Source organism: Phragmites australis, chromosome 11 (assembly GCF_958298935.1).
Source record: "Phragmites australis chromosome 11, lpPhrAust1.1, whole genome shotgun sequence".
Lineage (NCBI taxonomy): Eukaryota > Viridiplantae > Streptophyta > Magnoliopsida > Poales > Poaceae > Phragmites > Phragmites australis.
Genome location: NC_084931.1, coordinates 23,685,602 through 23,698,439, shown reverse-complemented (window position 1 = coordinate 23,698,439; position 12,838 = coordinate 23,685,602). Strand labels below are relative to the sequence as shown.

The 12,838-nt window shown below is 42.7% G+C and overlaps 2 protein-coding genes across 2 annotated transcripts; one reads left to right on the top strand and one right to left on the bottom strand.

The window, feature by feature from the left end:
• Positions 1-596: 596 nt before the first annotated feature.
• On the bottom strand, positions 597-5,513 carry LOC133884316 (uncharacterized). The gene is made up of 4 exons (XM_062323676.1): positions 5,078-5,513; positions 2,066-2,666; positions 1,727-1,979; positions 597-830 (listed from the first exon to the last, which is right to left on the bottom strand). The coding sequence occupies exons 1-4, from the start codon at positions 5,247-5,249 to the stop codon at positions 798-800; spliced, it is 1,059 nt and encodes a 352-aa protein (XP_062179660.1). The 5' UTR covers positions 5,250-5,513; the 3' UTR covers positions 597-797.
• A 3,901-nt stretch (positions 5,514-9,414) lies between these two features.
• On the top strand, positions 9,415-12,698 carry LOC133884593 (bZIP transcription factor 39-like). Its single transcript, XM_062324058.1, has 2 exons — positions 9,415-11,102; positions 11,836-12,698. The coding sequence occupies exons 1-2, from the start codon at positions 9,608-9,610 to the stop codon at positions 12,306-12,308; spliced, it is 1,968 nt and encodes a 655-aa protein (XP_062180042.1). The 5' UTR covers positions 9,415-9,607; the 3' UTR covers positions 12,309-12,698.
• Positions 12,699-12,838: the final 140 nt, after the last annotated feature.

The following is a 12,838-nucleotide window of genomic DNA, read 5'->3' as shown; positions in this document are numbered from 1 at the left end:
CAAAGATAAGATGAAGAGCAAAGCCGTCTCCAACGACATTGGGAGAGATGGTAAGTCCCAATTCTCCATGGTTCTCACCTTTGATGGAGGAAGACCTTCGCACCTCTGTGCTTGACTGTGCTTGAACTCAGTAGAGCGTGATGACCGTCAGCAAATCCTTGCACCGAGAATGGACGTCATTGACACTTGGTTGGATATCTTCTCTATGCAGAGGCTTTCGTGTCTTGTTTGTTCTTTGATCGCTTAGCCGAGAGTATGATGATAACGTGTTAAAACTAAAATTACAATGTAAAATAGAGACAACAATAAATTTAATTATTAATTTTCTTATTGATAGATGTTAATATTTATACATAATGAATAGTTATGTTCATTCGAGAGACGAGTGCCTATTGCGAACAGGTACCTGTTCCGTGGTATTATCATTTCGGTCGTAACAAAAACCAAATAGAGGGGTTCCGTGTTTAAACGGACCGCCAAGAAACCACTTACTGCTGGCAAACGGCAGCCGGACAGTAATTAGCACCAACAGCCCAAGGTTACCGGCTCGGCACTGTTTTAGGAACGGATCGAAATTAATGGCAGAAAGCTAGAAATTAGACAAGCACCGCAGTTTTAGACTAGTTCATAATAATAGTTTCATCGAATTAGGACTCCTTATACAACTACGTCTGACGCTACACGAAATTTGGTACTAGAAATGGCCTGACTCCGAGATAGACTCCACATAACATACGACAACACAATATAGCAAGTTCAACAAGAGTTGTTCCCAACTTTCCAGCAAGTAGAATATCCTAACCATGGTTGAAGGACTGGTAGAGGGGAACCTGCAGAAGAATAATATATTGGTCATTATTTCAGAAAAATGGCATCCTAAATGAATCGAACTCATAGGGGTTTTTTTTTTTTTTTTGAGAGAGAACAGACTGTACATGATAACCAAGAGCATTCTTTACCTGTCAAGGATACTGGAGAGCATAAAGTAAAAAGCTCGTGACAAGCAATACAACAAATCAGATCTAGACATAGGATTCAAACTTAAAACTAGAAATTGCACCATCCTACTGGGAAGAAAAAGTGGGTCGTTTTGGGACATGGAACAAAGTGATAGCACCAATGAAAGATTATCTTTTCTTATCGGATTATTGAAGAACCTTTGATGCATGTAAAAGAAGGCTTTGCAAAGAAAAAAAAAATGTAAAAAGATTATCTTTTCTTATCGGATTATTGAAGAACCTTTGATGCATGTAAAAGAAGGCTTTGCAAAGAAAAAAAAATGTAAAAGGGCTCCTATATCAAGCCAAGCAAAAGGGATCATAACTAATCCCTCAAGTCACACAAAAGTGACATTCTGAAAAGCATACAGTTAATCAATTTTTAAGTTCGACCTACAATATCTTTGTATGTACATAGATATCATACACAAATAGTATGTACAGATTTTCATCTCAAGTTCCGGAAAACAGATTTCTTTTTGGTCTACTAATTTTTTAGCACCAGAATATATTTTGTTGGCTATCCAAGTCAAACCAGGCAATCAATAGTTGCACTACTATTGAAAAATTGAAAGCTTGAACACACACAAAAAATCCAAGTTCCAATGCTTCACCAAATACAGAATAGGGCTGCTACTGCAGGGACTACATCTTAAGCTGCATATACACTCAGAAAACACTTAAACTTACAAAGGATATGCAATGTCAGAACCCAGTGATAGGCTCACCTGAGAAACCATAGGGCCAACGTTGTCATAGCAATGAGGATACATCATTGCTGGGGTTGGCCAATGTGGGTAAACAGCTGCTCCAGAAGACGACCCCATAGATAGATCAGGTTGACCAAAGTACACAGTAGGTTGGTTTGTTGACATGCCAGCAGATTGCATATAACCAACCCCATACTGCATAAACTGGGGCACAACAAAATTGAAGGCAGCAGGGCTCATGTTGAAGTCAGGCACTGGACTCCTAACATACCTGCAACAGCTTATATGTTACTGCTTCATCATCTCATCATTAACATCAAGTGGTGGCAACAGAAATTAACTGATGACTATGCTAACCTTTTGTAATTCCGATCGTAGTCCGGGTCACTACGATCTTTTTCAGCATCCTTAAAAACAGCAACCCTAGAACGGCTGTTCATTATGCTGACTTTGTTCTCATCAACAGAAGGCTCAACATTCACTGGCTCATCTCTGCCAAAGGAAAGAGCTACCAGATCACTTGTAGCATCAGTGTCTGCAGAAATGGAACCATTGAAGATGCGTGCACGTGCTTTATTATATTCATCTATCCTCTCTTCAACAGTTTTTAATGCACCACTCTTGTTTCCAGCATCAGCTGCGCCATTTTGAGATGCTTTGGGCCTTTGATAGATGACAAACTTGAGCTTCTCTGCTGCCTCATGGTCGTTTCTTGCTTGTCTGCTGGGAACTTCTGATAAAGCAATTGCTGGATATCTGCTTTCTGGTGTTTTTCTTGCAACTATCCTGCTAACTGAACCATCTACTAAACTATCTGCTACTATAGTCTCTAAGCCATAATGTTGTGCAACACGATGAGCAGCACAGCGGAGGTAAGAAGTTGGAAAGTTCTGGAATTCAAATTCTTGCAGCTGAGGGTTCTGCATAAATTTCTGTATATCCAGTTCCATCCGCAAAACTGAAATAAGAGAGAACTGGAATGATTATGTAGTAATGAATGACTAAATGTGAAGAAATACCTGATAACAAAAAATGTAGATATAAAACCATGAAAAGGATTTATATTATCGACCAGCGAACTTCTTCAAACCACAAATTGACACCACGTATTATTTTTCAAACATTCAATAACTAACAAAAGATTAGAAGCTCTACGCTATAACAACCATCTCACTGCCCAAATTCAGTTATTTATATCAATTACACCACTCATTAGTTACCTCGACAAGATATTTTCAGGTGAGGATTCACACATAAGTTATTCCATTTTCTTCTTACAGATAACAATTTAAGGAAATGATAAACAAATGAATTGAACAACAATTTAACAAGACAAATATCAGAGAGTTAAAACCTCAAATGCGATGGTACAGATTTAGGTATATTTTGTGTTTGTTGCATAAGAAGCATATTATGGTTTGATGTACATATAAAAAGTGCAGTCAAATATGCACAAAGCGCATGCCTAGGAGCTCAGATGAGGCGCAGGAAGGCACAAACCTCACAGAAAAAATGGTTTAAGGAATGAAAGAGACAAAAAAAAATTGCAAAACGTATTATACCATGTTGTTACAGTCTGGTGGGAGAGAACAGAGTGATGGGGGGAACCATGTTCCCCTCCTAGACACTGTGGCATGGCCAGGAAGAGTGCATGTGCCAGAAGATGGCACACAGGGGTGTGGACGAAGAAGGGACCTCTTCATTTTTCAATCAATAGGACTGTCAAGTGTGTCATTATATAGAGCCAGTCCTAAGACACAGATCTTAGAGATAGAGTAAAAAACAAGAGATGATGTCCCTGAATTAGAGGTGACTTTCCCAACTTATTCAAGCTAAGAAAAGATAAGCCCCAAACTATCTAAAGATCAGCCCCCTGGAGATAAACTTCCTAGACTTGTGCGCAAATTTCAGGGTCAAGCGGTTTCACCTCATGTGTGTGCGCAAATTTCAGGGTCAAGCGGCTTCACCTCATGTGTCTGCGCGTCGTCCTTCACTACCCCGTTAGTATTGATGCCCCCACCATAACAATTAGACCTACATAAAGCCCACATAGTGGAGCAACCCTAAATCTAACGTTATCAAGATTGTTCTATTCCATCTACAACACAAGCTTGAAAAGACGGAAAGGAAGAATAGAAAACAGCTGCAAATGAAGAACAGAGAACAGTAGGTGAACGGATCAATTCCTAATCACCTCATTGAGATATTGAGATGAAGGTAAACAAGCACCGAGCTCCCTCCATGTGGCTTTTCTCTAGTTCAAGCAAAGATATCCCCAGTAGTGAATTTATAGGTATACATTGAACAAGATTGGTGATGTGTCAAGCAACAAGAAATGCCTAGACGGAAACACATTTTCCTAGATTGTTGGAACCTATAACATTAATCACTTGTTGAGTTGGATATGAAATATTTCCATTTAACATCAATTATCACCTGAACAATGGGAACATAGTAGGCAGAGAATGAAGAACATGTAGCATTTCTCAAGGAATAATTATCGACTAAACATGAAACATAAAAATACTATTCATGAATTCTTTAGAGAACTGACAGTCCAGACGATAGTATGGCATTACAGTCCCATTATTTGACAGTACCAAAACAATGAACATAATCTACTCCGTGCTTTTCGCCACTTATAAGAGAGCTACATTTCAATGTGGTCCATTTAGTTCATATTAAATCATTTATATTACCAATACCTCAAATACTTAATTTCAGCTTATAGTTCATTGAACTACAACCTAAGCTCAAGACCATTCATAAATTTATAAATCCCTGATTCATAGGATACTTCACATTTTATTCCAACACTTCTCAAACAATGCTAGTGTCATTCGACTACACCAGCTACTAGAAAAAGCAGTGTGATTCCCAACAATTAAAGCTCAAAGCAACAATAATCAGCGATTTCAGATACACTAACCCAATTTAAAAAGAGCCAAACTACAGGATCTGTTAGTACGGTTATCTGACTCATCTGAGTGCACACCAGAAGTATATCAGCATTCTATTAAGTGGCACCAGTCATGCAAGCCATCACAACACAAAAAGCTTCAGGAGCAGACATAAAAGCAGAATTTAGCAATTCATAGGAATTCTCGTACTTCATCACTGTCTCACCTTACCGCGGGGCGCATCAAGCCAAAGGAGATTCTAATCCCCAATTCCACACCTAGAACGCACCAGGACCAAACCCTAGTAGAGAAAGAACGCACGAGTCCAAGCCCAAATCCTACCGCCCATCCACGCGAACCCACCGTAGCCATAACATCGGCACATGCACCGCCCCACGGCACCCCAAACCACAGCCGCGCGCGAAGGAGAAAGCTAAGGAGATAAGGCGTCAGGCGGCCAGAGACTTACCCATGAGGCGGTGGCGAGGGTTGTCAAGCGCCTCGACGAGGAACGGGTCCACGTGGGAAGCGACCCTATCGTCCACCACCACCTCCGTCGCCCGCCCCTCGTCAGCGGCGGGGGTCGGTGACGCGGCAACGGTGGCGTCGGCAGTGGGGGAGGAGGAGGTGGAGGAGCTCATCGTGCGGCGGCGGTAGGGGGCGCAGGCGGGGCCCAGGGAACGCGGGGGCGGCGGAGAGGGAAGGAAGCTGCCGCGGACGGGACGAGTCGCCTGCCCTTCCCTCGCGTCCTCCCCTATCCGCCTTCCGCGTCCCGATCCCTAAGCGGCGGCTGCTGCTGTGCGGAGAAGGCGAAGCGGTGCCCGAGCCCGAGAGGAAAGAGGCAGGGGAGTTCCCAGCGCCAGCACGGCTCCGGATTTTTTGACGCCGCGTGCGTGGATCTGCGGGGCGGGGCGGGGCGGGGCGGATGAGACGACGAGCCCGGGCTTGGAATCGGCTCGAGGAGGCTGGCCGTGGCCGTTCGTGTGGGATCCAGCGGCCCAGATAAGGGTAGGCGGCGCGGGCCGTGGGACCTCCGATTCACACGCAAACTCAAGTCTCCGCACAACATTGTGCTTCCGTTCAAATTCCGTGTTCCCGATCCGGGGCCGGTGTTTTTTCTCTGTGCCGATTTGTTTAACATGAGTACACGCTAGTCACCGGTGTGAAAAGTGCCACGTGGTCATTGCATCTCCACTGATATTTCAAATGGCACGGCACAAGTAATTCACTCCATTTCCTTCCTGGAAAACAAGTCACTCCATCTCCAAACATATATCCTCCACTCACTAAGCGTGGAATGCTTTCGTGGTTGGTGAAATTAGTTGTATCTCTACTTATTAAGGTCAAACACTAAATTTGACAACGAATCATATATAGTAACTTTATTAAGCTCCGTATCTCTAGTTTTTAGTAGGTATGGTGTGAGGTGTAAGTGTGGTAATACGAGTGTATACGTGTGTCTGCATATTGTATTAGAGTTTCTTAAAAAATAATAGTAAAAAACTATTTTTAGAGGCGGTGATTACCCATTTGTACTATCGTTTAGCCACCCGTCTCTAATCAAATGTCTGTGTAAATAGACGATTTTCAAATACGCAAAAGAGACTGAACCGCATGTAGAAACATATTATCATAGGCTTTCTACAGATGGTTCCTTAAGCGGACCGTCTCTGGTAATTCAATTTTCACAGTCAGTTCTTTAAGCAGACCGATTCTTGTAATTAATTTCGAGGATTGATATTTTTTTCCAAAAAGGGAAACAAATATACAGTATAGCTCAGATTCTCTCAGCCAAGTCATAAGATTTTTTGCGCAAAATATGGCACTCGAGCCCATGACCTTTCAGATCGCACGATATGTCCTTAACATCTCGCCATAGAAGTATTAGTGATACTAATAGTATAAGCAATCCTTTTGATCTCTTCTGTCTGAAACTTTAAACGATTATTTGGATATTTAATAACTTCAAATGAAAAGAAAATCAACTACAAAGTTACAGATCTCATCGATGGCTATAATTTTCATATAAAGTTTGTTCTTATTCGACTTCGTATGAAAAAATTATGAATTTTTGCAATACATTACTATAGGTTCACATAAGGAACTGTCTCTGAAAATTATCGCTATTATCAGAGGCAGTTCACTTGAAATAACTTTTACACAGACAGCTTCTTGTACGATCCGCATGTGGTAATAGGTTGCAAAAATTATTAACTTTTCATACGAAGTCGAATGTGAAATGTCGCATAGAGGGGGTGAATAGCGAAATCTAAAAATTCTGCAAACTTAAAACAGCGGATTAAAAAAGTTTGAACCTTTCGCACTTTTGTCTGGAACCTCCGCACTTGTACGGAGGTTCCGAAGAAAAGTGCGGATACACCAGACTTTTTGAGAAAGCTTGAACTGGAGCAAATCTGAGATAATGTGTGACAATTTTATAAGTTACCAAGCATCAGTAGATGTATGACAGCCTATAAGACCAAATACCTGCAGCTCAAACTTTACAACGAAATAGATCTGGTTTAAACCCTAGAATTCTATTCAAACGAAAGAGTATAAACAAATGCTAGAAACTGAACAAAGTTGACACAAGAATTTGTTTACCGGAGTTCGGTCACTCCACAAAGAAATGCCTACGTCTCCGTTGAGGAACCCACAAAGAGTTGAGTCTTTTCTAACCCTATCCTCACCAAAGCGACCACAAAGATCAAGCTTCGGATTTCTTACTCAACTTGTCGGGGTGATACAAACATCCCGAGACTCACCACAAACTTGGGAACTCAACAGGCAACGCCTTGCCATCTAGGTGGACGAACCATCTAGGCAGAGCCAGAGATGGGAAGTAGAGAGGGAGAAGAAACTGACCATGAAGTCGCAATGCTGGGAGCAAAAATTGCTTTCATAAACTGAACATTAGACCATCTCTAACCATATTCTCTTTATTTTGTTCCCTTTCTGATTCCTTCCTCTGTTCTCATTTCTTTTATTTTCTCTCATCTCTAACAGCTTCCCTTCGAGGGGAATCGTGAAGGGAAAGGAGAGAGAATCATGTCCTAAATGGAATGACCTTGAGAATCCCTTTATAATGAAAATCGTGAAGAAAAACCATTAGAGCGCTGAAGTGAATGAAAATCCGATCGTGAAGAGATTATATCCTCTAAAGAAAAACCGTTGAAGATAGTGTAGAATTGTTTGTGGTCTGGCGAAAAAACGGGAGAAGTGAACTGAATGCGCCACAACCCCACCTGACCTTTACACCTTTGATATTCTTTTCTAGACAATCCTGTGATCTTGTTGTTGCTTCAACGCAAGGGAAAGCTCACAAAGCTCAAGCCAGAAATGATGAAACCACGTCTCATGCACACTGCCCAGAACTCATCCAAGAAGCGTAAGCTCCCATCATGCACGTACCAACGTCACACGCACACGGGCCGATGATTAGAAGTGAAGCAAGGGCGGAATAATTTTCCATTAAGCCCTACTGAGGCACTAACTAGCACCATAAGATAATTTCAGAGTGTTTTCATCCACTTGATTACGTGTACAGTTTTTTATGGGTCTGGTTTAAAATTGTTGCAAGCCATAAAATTTTCCAAAAATTGCCAAGTCCAATTGAAGATTAGAAAGGCTTCCACAACTGAAGTTGAGCCGCGGCCGTGATTGTAGCCAATGATATTCGAAAATGTAGAAGAGCCAATGTCTTTTATATTGGACAGCAAACTGGAAAGATTTATATTCCCTCTTGTCATAAATAATTTTTTGATTTTTTATGACGATAGGTAACTTTGATTATTATTATTTTATTAAAATATAATTATAATATCAAATAAAAATATAATATTATAAAAGTATTTTTCAAAATAAATCTACATATATGATTTTTATAGTTATGAACTAAATATTCTGTAAGTTATTGATGGTCAAAGTTTTAAAATTTTGATAAAATCTTAATCAAAATGATAAGTATTTATGATAGACTGATGATGTTTGCAAAATGTGATAAACCTTTGGATAGAAACCTCATGAAATCTAGTTTTGAAAATATACAAATGGGAATAAGCTGATCTCTATTATATAAAATACTAAAATACAAGTTAGTTTTCTCATCACTTCTTCCTTTACTCTTCTCCTATATAATAAAACCATCCAAAATTTAAATAATTTACTATTTTTACTATTCATTCTCGTCCTGTAGTTTCTCCGTCTCGTTATTGGCTACAAATATAAGATCTGTTTTTAATAAAAATAAATAAAAAAAAACAGATAATCTAGGAGATAATCTCATTCTTTTTTTAATCATATTTGAAATCAAACTACAACATTACTCCCAATCATTCGACAATGTATCCATATCTTAATACTTTAAAATTTATACTTAATAATAATATATTTAATATTTATATTTTTATTCGCTGCAATACACCTGTAAAGCTTTCAACAAAATAGTAAAAATTACTTTTCCAAAATCGTCACATTCGCTGCACGACTCACCTACCCACGCACCCGAACCTTCCCGAACAAAACCTTGTGTCCTTGTACTGCCACTTTTCTAACGGGTTCTATCCTTACCCACGTTATCGACACCAAACACTGGCGGGCCATGGTCCCACATACCAGCGCACACAGTCCCAGGCGTCTTAACTTCTGCGTTACTCACGTAGCACGCCACCAACGTCAGGCGCCTAGATCTGGCTGCTACCCACGCAGTCACACTGACCCGTCTAGTAGAGACGATGAAGACACATGGGTCCGAGCTAAGCACGGGCCCACTTGTCACACCAGTGATGAGGGTTATGTTCGGAAACTACGAGTAAGGAAAGCCGGATCGCCACGTCCCGAGCAGCTCCCGAGCACGAGCTCGTCAATCCCCGACTCCGTCGATTTCCACTCGCGAGTCACAAGCTCCAAAGGATTCCAATTCCCTACCGCTCCTCCCGTCCTTGCACGTCGATGCCAAAACCCTAGCGCGAATCCTCCTCACCAACGAGACGCGGCAGCCATGGCGGAGCCGGCCTTCCTGGACCCTTCCCCCTTCGACCTCCGCCACTACCCCGCCCACCTCTTCGACCCGGACCTCCCCCTCGCCGGCGGCGGCCTCCCGCTCGGCGAATTCGCCGGCGACGGAGTCTGCGACGGCCTCGAGTTCGACCTGCCTGTCGATTTCTCCGTTGACGACTTCCTCCTCCGGTCCCCTGACCGCGACGGAGACGACGACTCCGGCGAGGGCTCCGCCGCCGGATCCGGCCCCACGGCGTCCTCCCCCGCCTCGCCGACCACCTCCGCCGCCAACTCCGCCGTGGCCAACGGCGACCGCGAGGTGAAGCACGAGGATTCAGACGAGGGGCGGAGCGGGGGCGCCCCGAATTGGAGCCTCAAGCGGAAGCAGGCGGATCCTGGAGCGAGCTCGGACGGTGCCAAGTGCCGCCGATCCGGCGACGGCGAGCTTTCCCCGTTGGCGTCGGCGTCGGCTTCGGCGTCGCGGGCCGCCGCGGAGGACTCCGACGAGAGAGGCGCGGTCGGCGAGGAAGACGACAAGCGCCGTGTGGCGCGGCTGATGCGGAACCGCGAGAGCGCGCAGCTGTCGCGCCAGAGGAAGAAGCGGTACGTCGAGGAACTGGAGGAGAAGGTGAAGTCGATGCACTCGGTGATCAATGACCTCAATTCTAAGATATCCTTCGTAGTGGCCGAGAATGCCACACTGAGGCAGCAGCTCGGTAGCGGCGGGGGGAATTGCCCGCCACCTGGGGTGGTGTATCCACAGGCGCCGTTGCCTGGCATGCATTTCCCGTGGGTTCCTGGGTATGCACTGCGACCTCATGGTTCCCATGTCCCACTTGTTCCGATCCCGCGGTTGAAGCCACAGCAGTCGGCAGCTGCAGCAAAGGTATCGAAGAAACCAGAGATCAAGAAGGCTGTGGAGAACAAGAGTAAGACCAAGACCAAGAAGGTGGCAAGTGTTAGCCTTCTTGGTTTGCTGTTTGTTGCACTTGTCTTTGGTGCTTTTGTTCCGGGGTTCAATCATAGTTTTGGAATGAGCGGTGGGAGTGACAATGCGATGTTTAGAAATTTTGGCCATTCAGATTCTAGGGTGTTTAGTGTCACTAACCATGGTAAAAGACCTAAAGGTGGTTTAAACAGTAGTGACATGATCGGTAGTGATCCTGGAATGATGGCGGGGAACACCGATGGAGCTGGGCAGAAGCATCGGCTTGCACATAACTCTAGTGAGAGCTTGCCTGCTTTGTTGTATGTGCCGAGGAATGGGAAGCATGTTAAGATCAACGGCAATTTGATTATTCATTCTGTGCTTGCAAGTGAGAAAGCGGTGGCACATAGGGCCTCAAAGGGTAATGTTGATCAGTCAGGTAAAGATCATAAAGAGACTAGTGTTGCCATAGCTCGTTACTTGTCACTGCCTGGAAAGGATATGCATCCACAGGAGACTTCCCCGGCAGATGGGCCACTGCCACAGTGGTTTCGTGAAGGAATGGCAGGTAAGCAGATTAATGTTTACCAATATCACATATTCACATTCTTGTTTATTGTCTTGAAATTCATTTGTTAACCTGAATGATGATTCCTCTTTTGCATTCACACATTCTCTTATATGATATTGTAATCATGAAGGTTATTACATTTGTTATTGAGGGTTTACAAATTCGTAAATTGTTACAATACATTCATCTCCAGATGTTAAATGTGTTGTTAATGCTTAATTTATAATTCTCTTGTGGTCTTGTACTTCTGTGTATGTTGATCTCTGCAAATGACAGTAGAAGAATTTCTAACTTGGATAGGATGGCCTCTGTATGTTAATATCTGATTTTGCTTGGTCACCCTTTCTGAGGGTACAAGCTAAAGCAAACTAAATTTACAGTGTATGCTTGCAAATCACAGTCATGACATGTTGCTTTGAGCATGCTTTAAATTTGTGAGTAATGTTGCTGCATCTCAGAATAGGAGTTCTGACTTCAAACCTGAAGTCTGCTATTGTGTAAAAATAATTTATTAATTGAGAGTTTCTATACTGAATGTTCATCATATAATAGATTGAAGAAGGAAAAAAGTAACAAATCTGAACTCTAGGGGATGAATTTTGGGTTCATTTGTCTGTTCCATTAAATACTTAAGTAGGCATCTTGATTTTTGTTGTAGGCATTTCCTGTCAGAATATCTGACTGTCTGATTGATACTCCTTGACTCTGATTGTTATGCAACGGTTTTCAGGACCGATATTGAACTCAGGAATGTGCAGCGAGGTATTCCAGTTTGACATTTCCACAGCTTCTGCCAATTCTGGTGGCATTATACCTGCTTCTCCAACTATGAACTCCTCGAGTGTCAATGTTACCCAGAAAACTCCAACGCCTGCTCCTGATTATGGAGGCAAGCTGAAAAATAGGAGGATCATGCATAATGAGGCAATTCCACTCACTGGAAAAACGGTGAACAACACAGAGCCACAGCCTTTTAACGGGACTTCTGAAAGCAGCAAGTTACCTGATAGCAAGCCAACCTCGTCAGTAGTTGTCTCTGTGCTAGCTGATCCCAGGGAAGCTGGTAATGGGGATGGTGATCCGAGAATATCTTCAAAGCCCTTATCCAGGATATTTGTTGTTGTTCTCCTTGATGGTGTCAGATATGTCACGTACTCCTGCACACTTCCTTTCAAGAGTGCTAGCCCTCACCTTGTGAACTAACAGTGGTGTCAGTGCAGTGTTCTGGTGCTCGAGGAGCTAGGTAGTTCGCCAAATCTTACTGATGGTAGATGAATTCTAGTGCTGTCTTCTGACAAAGAATAGACTTTCAGACTCCCTATGCACTCGGCCTGAGGTAATTCAAGTTTGTCGAAGGTTTTGTAGTGGAGACTAGTGAAATGTGGTTTGGCAAGTTCAATTTTAACATATGCAGTTTGTGCTGCTGACTGTCGGGTTCTTATACTGTACCTCTTTCTGTAACGTTGGTGTAATCCCGTAGCTGGAAAATGTAACAGTTAGAGGGAAGACAAGAAAACACAACTATGTAGTATATGCAGTTTTTTTTCGCTTTTAAGTCGATATATAAGATGCTTCCAATTTCCAAACGTATAATTCGCCCTTCGATATCTCCAATGTGTTATCTGTATAAACTGTCCTTTGATTAGTGAAAAATAGTTCAGAAAGATTTGATCCGGATTTACTCTTTAGTTCGTGCCATAAGCTCATGACGGCTTCAGGAAAATTTACATTCT